At 40.4% G+C, this 6,000-nt stretch overlaps 1 protein-coding gene across 1 annotated transcript in view; it reads left to right on the top strand.

Moving 5' to 3' along the window:
• The first annotated feature begins 4,414 nt into the window (after positions 1–4,414).
• The window catches only part of egfl6 (EGF-like-domain, multiple 6), a 44,992-nt gene continuing 43,406 nt past the window's right edge, over positions 4,415–6,000 (top strand). The window contains exon 1 of the mRNA XM_002933812.5: positions 4,415–4,896. Within this exon, the coding sequence (XP_002933858.3) occupies positions 4,802–4,896 (95 nt within the window). The 5' untranslated portion in view covers positions 4,415–4,801. The remainder of the gene's footprint in view (positions 4,897–6,000) is intronic.

The raw sequence follows: 6,000 nt of genomic DNA, 5'->3' as shown, positions 1-6,000 counted from the left end.
TTTCATTAACAATTATATTTGTCCATTATGCAGTTGTTTGCAGGACCAAGTAGGTAGTTTTCCTAGCTTCAACTAGACAATATTGAAATGGTAGTTTTCATTGATGGGCAAATCATACTTTTAAGTGATCGTTTCAGGAAAAATTTGGTTCTACAATAACAAAATTATTTTTTAAATAATCTCAATGTAAATGGCCAGATTTAGTTTGAAAGCAGGCTGTATTTTGGAAAGGAGAGGAAACTTCAGGAGACTTAGGGGCTGATTTACTAACCCACGAATCCGACCCGAATTGGAAAAGTTCCGACTTGAAAACAAATATTTTGCGACTTTTTCGTATGTTTTGCGATTTTTTCGGATTCTGTACGAATTTTTCGGATCCAATACGATTTTTGCGTAAAAACGCGAGTTTTTCGTATCCATTACGAAAGTTGCGTAAAAAGTTGCGCATTTTGCGTAGCGTTAAAACTTACGCGAAAAGTTGCGCATTTTTCGTAGCGTTAAAACTGGAATCTTTCCCTCCCAACTGAAACATGCACTTGTAACCCCTATTCTGAAAAAATCCTCCCTAGATCCTTCCAATCCTACTAACCTCCGACCTATCTCTCTGCTCCCATTCATCTCCAAGCTGCTTGAGCGCCTAGTATACAACAGACTGACGCTATTCCTCTCTGACAATAACCTCCTGGATCCCCTACAATCTGGTTTTAGACAACAACACTCCACAGAAACTGCTCTAACCCGACTAACAAATGACCTACTTTCGGCTAAAGCCAAAAAACACTACTCGCTACTAATACTTCTCGATCTCTCTGCTGCTTTTGACACTGTGGATCACCCTCTTCTCCTCCAGACTCTCCGCTCTCTTGGCCTTCGTGACACTGCCTTATCCTGGTTTTCATCTTATCTCTCAGATCGATCCTTCAGTGTCTCTTACAATGGGGAATCATCTTCTCCCCTGCCTCTTTCTGTTGGGGTTCCTCAAGGCTCTGTCCTGGGCCCCTTACTATTTTCTCTCTATACCTCCTCACTTGGCAAACTAATCAGTTCTTTTGGCTGTCAGTACCACCTCTATGCTGACGATACTCAGATCTATCTTTCCTCTCCTGATCTCAACCCAGAGCTTCTAACTCGCGTTTCTTCCTGCCTGTCCGCTATCTCCACTTGGATGTCCCAACGTTACCTTAAACTAAACCTCTCTAAAACTGAACTGGTTCTCTTTCCCCCATCCAACGCCCACATTGTTCCCGAGGTATCTATAACGGTTAACAATTCTACCATCACCCCATCTTCCCAGGCCCGGTGCCTTGGGGTTATCCTTGATTCTGCCCTGTCCTTCACCCCTCATATCCAATCACTTATCAAATCATGTCACTTTCACCTAAGAAATATCTCCAAAATCCGATCATTTATCACCCAAGATGCTGCCAAAATTCTTATTCACTCTCTTATAATATCTCGCCTGGACTACTGTAACTCCCTATTAATTGGCCTTCCCCTCCAAAGACTGTCCCCTCTCCAGTCCATAATGAATACTGCTGCCCGGCTCATACACCTCTCCAACCGCTCCTCCTCTGCCATGCCACTCTGCCAATCCCTGCACTGGCTTCCCCTACCATCCAGGATAAAATTCAAGCTATTGACCCTCACATTTAAAGCAGCCCATAACTCTGCCCCACCCTACATCTCTGAACTCATCTCTAGGTACCATCCAACCCGCTTGTTACGCTCCTCTACTGACCTGCTCCTCAACTCCTCTCTCATTCCCTCCTCACACGCTCGCATTCAAGACTTTGCAAGGGCTGCCCCGCTTCTCTGGAATTCGCTCCCACAAACTGTCAGACTTTCTCCCAATCTCTCTGCCTTCAAGAAATCTCTAAAAACACATTTATTTAGAGAGGCTTACCCTAATCTAGTTTAGCAATACCCTGTGCCCCACCTCTCACAACTCTGGTCATGCCCATTCCCACACCTTGTGTCTCAACCCTTTCTCCTTGTAGATTGTAAGCTCTTTTGGGCAGGGCCCTCTTCACCTCTTGTATCGGTTATTGATTGCTTTATATGTTACTCTGTATGTCCAATGTATGTAACCCACTTATTGTACAGCGCTGCGGAATATGTTGGCGCTTTATAAATAAATGTTAATGTAATGTAATGTAATGGGGAGATTATTCGCCCGCGGTAGCAGAGATTCGAGTGACTAATACAGTGTTCTCTGCCAGTGGTTTATGAATAAACAATAACTTTATTAAATAATGCAAATCAGTATGTCAATACTCCATATTTATTATTAGTGCCACATAACCAACTTGCCTGCACTCATTCAGATTATCACTCTCTGTATTATGACTGCTTTCTTTGCATAAAGTGTGAGGGATCTAAATCTTGCCCTGGCTGTGTTGGTGGGGAGTATGTCCTCCACCGTGCCTAGGAGGCAGGTTATTGGATCGGTCACTTTGGGTAGTGCTAGCTCTGTTTATATAGTATCCATCGCTGTAGTCCAGAACTGCACGATGGGGGGACAGCTCCAGATTAAGTGGAGATAGTCCGCTTGGGGGGATTTGCACCTTGGACTGCGGTCGTTTTGTACGACTCGTATTTTTTTAGGCTAAAAATCATTATACTAATTACTCTAAACCACAAAAAAATTTAATCTAATAGCAAAAAAAAAAACATGAAAGACACTAATAAAAAATTTCGCCATCTAAAAGCTGGCACAGTCATGCAAAAGTCAGTGAAAGCTATCCCATCATATTGGAAACGGCACGAAAAGGCTTAGGAAAATGAGGATTTTTAGGTTTTTGGATACTTATTCACCCACTTTCCGTTCATTCCTGTGGGATTTTTAGAAGCCTATTTGTCAAATAATGAATTCTACCTTTCTCCCATTGATAAATACACTTTTGAAAATTCCATAGGAATGAATAGAAAGTGGGTGAATTTTTCTGCAGTTAGCTCACTTTCCATAAATCTCCCCCCATGAGGCAGATTTACTAGAACTCAAATTTTTCTCATTTTTGTTTTTGTTAAAAATTCAAATAAACTTATTTTCATGAATGTCTGACATTTATTGAAAATCTGAACTGAAAAGTCGGGAAAGAAGTCATGGAAAAGTCGCACAATAACTGCGACTTTTTCATATTGTTGCACAAGAACCAGCATCAAATATCCAAAACCTCTAAGGATTTGTCCCAGTTTTGTTGCCTAGTAAATCTCGAAAAAGTTCAATTCGAAAAGGATGCAGATATGTAAAATCCTTTTTCCTTCCCTTGTGCCTCCGTGTGTTTTCTTAGAACAATTGTTTTTTCACACAACCCTCACCCACTGCTGTTGTCTCCCACTTTATGGGCAATGACATGCCAGTTAATATTGATTGTTTTGTTGATAGCCAATTAGTAGCTCAAAGGACATGTGAAAAAATGTTCCATATCTCCCTCCATTGTTTATATGGTAAATACTTGCACGCGAGGGTCAACTCACTTGAAATGTAATTGTTACTTAGAAATTCTGACTGACTTGTTTCTGAATTACAACTGTTTAACAAGCGAGTGCACCTGCTTTTGCAGGGTGCTTAAATACATGTCAGTGGGGGTTCTTTTTGAGGTTTTTTTTTCCTGCCCATAGAGATACAAAGTTCTGCAAGGACAAATTGTTCATAATCACCATACTTGCCATTGTCCTAAGCATTCCTCTCTTGCTGCTCTGAATTCCTCCATTTAAAACTCACCCTCAGCATATTCAAAGATAATATGAAATCACACCTCTTGGAGTACTAGCAAGCTAGGGAGTCCTGGCGCCACAATGTTCTGCTTATGCCAAATGTTAAGAATGGCCTTGTGCTTGACAGTGTTACACTCTACACCTTACACCACAGAATGCAATAGTAACGTATAAAGGGCTAGTCACAACTATTCACTTTATATTACTCTAAGCGTTCTGATTTTGCAGCCCTGGCACTCCTTCATTTGCACCTAGTCCTTTGTAAATGAGGTCAAATTCTAAAACCATTGTAAATAGCTGCACTTCGTATGTCTTCTGTTTGTGCTTGCAAATTACTCACCCACTTAGACTATAAATTCTACAGAGCAAGGTCCTCCTTCCTCCCATGTCTCTAAATATATTGCGCTTAATCTTTAAATATACTTTTTTTTTTTTACTTATTGTATTCTTTGTTACCCCTTGTCTGTAGATCTGCATACATGCATATACATAGTGATAGAAAATACTATTTCACCTGGAACTGTGCTTAAAAAGCTAGTACATTTACATTTAAAAGATGAAAGGTAAAAAGTCAAGAATGAACTGGTCATGACATGAAACTGTAAGCACAGAGGAGCAATAGTAGTCTGGGGTACAGTACTAGACAAATAAGTATTCTGTATTCTTTCTTGTACTTCAAAACACAACTTGGATCCTGACTGGTATTGCACAAAGAAAAAAAAGAGTCATAGCCCACTCCCCCATCCTCCATCCTAAGTGCTGCTTCAGCCCACCGGCCCACTGAGCTGTCAGCAGAGGCTGTGAGGGCAGACTGGCTGGAATTTCAGAACAGCCAAAGGTTTTATGCAGCTGCTCTAAGGCAGGAAAAAGGCTGAGCTAACACCCAACAAAGGACTAACCGGAGTGAAGTGCTGCCTCTCTGCTCTGACACTCCAAGCGCTGCTAAACTATAGCAAAGCCAGGATGCACTGAATCACTCTGCAAGGAAATGTTATTGTACATGTGAAGAGTAAGATCTGTGCTGATTCTGAAGAGTTTAGATAGGTGCACTGGGAAAGGTTTCTATTAGTCAGCACCTTGAAGGATGGCTATCACTGGGGGAATGCAAAACTCTGACATGGTGTTGCTGCTCTGGATAACTGTATTTGGTGCTTGCTGTTTCTTTGTGGATTCATCAAGGTACGTGGGAATATGGACTCACACTGTGGGGCTTACTCTGTTTCCATGTACTGTTTGCTGTTAAAGTCTTAGAATTATAAACCACATTTTTAATTTTAAGTGTGTGTACATATTATAGAAATCTTGATTGTATACAGATGTGTATTATTCAGAGCATGTGTACTTAATAATAGTTATGAAGAAAAGAGTGTAGGTACCAGCATGCATCTGAACTTTATGTGTGAAGTTCCAGGAGCAGTCACACCACAGAATAAATGAATGAAGCAAAACCAGTCTGTGAATATACCCTTAAGGGACAGCTTCATATATACCATTTCATCCAATATTTACCAAATAAAGCATAAAGAACTGATTAATAATACAGCAATGTCTGCTTGCAGAGTAGACTCAGCAGGTTTCCCTGAATTCTTTTTAGGGGAACATTATCAGATGTATGGATTGCAGATCTCACATGTGTATATAGTCAGAGATGAGCTAAATCACAAAGCAGAAATACCATTCATCAACTAAAATTTTTGCTTTTGAAGAAAAGCCAGACACTGGATTTTTGGTAAAGGCTCCATGTGTGCTTCATTTGTGCTTGTGCAAATCTGGCTTTTGTCAGTTTGTAGCATGCTTGCCTCCTGCTTTGGCATCTATTGATCTCTTCATAAATGAATGGGAAATTGCTGAATAGTTAGCAGCTTTCCAATACTTAACTACAGAGAGAATAAAACAGGCCAAAGTAATACGTACCATTTATTAGTGTTCAGGGTTAATAAGCAACATGCGTATTGTGAGACATTTTCACCCAAGCTTAAATTAATCTATTTATTTGCCTGTAGATCTTTCAGAATCTTAACATGTTTCTTGTTACATATGTTGGATGGAATAGTAATTCGGGAACATGTTTCTCGGGGTGTACAATTACACTTTAAGCTGGGCTCTGTTACCATTTAACTCTGGCACTACTTGTATCTCCAGACAGAGTGATACATCATAAGCAAATTCAATGGCAGGCATTCTGCTACCTGTATCGTTTGTGTAAGAAAAGTCTACTCTAGTTGGTTAAGCCCAAGGTTATAGTTTCAGTACATGATTATTGAGCAGACTTGCCCATGATTT

The sequence above is a fragment of the Xenopus tropicalis genome, chromosome 2 (assembly GCF_000004195.4).
Source record: "Xenopus tropicalis strain Nigerian chromosome 2, UCB_Xtro_10.0, whole genome shotgun sequence".
NCBI lineage: Eukaryota > Metazoa > Chordata > Amphibia > Anura > Pipidae > Xenopus > Xenopus tropicalis.
The sequence above is the reverse complement of the archived record's forward strand: the minus strand, read 5'-3'. Positions and strand labels throughout refer to the sequence as shown.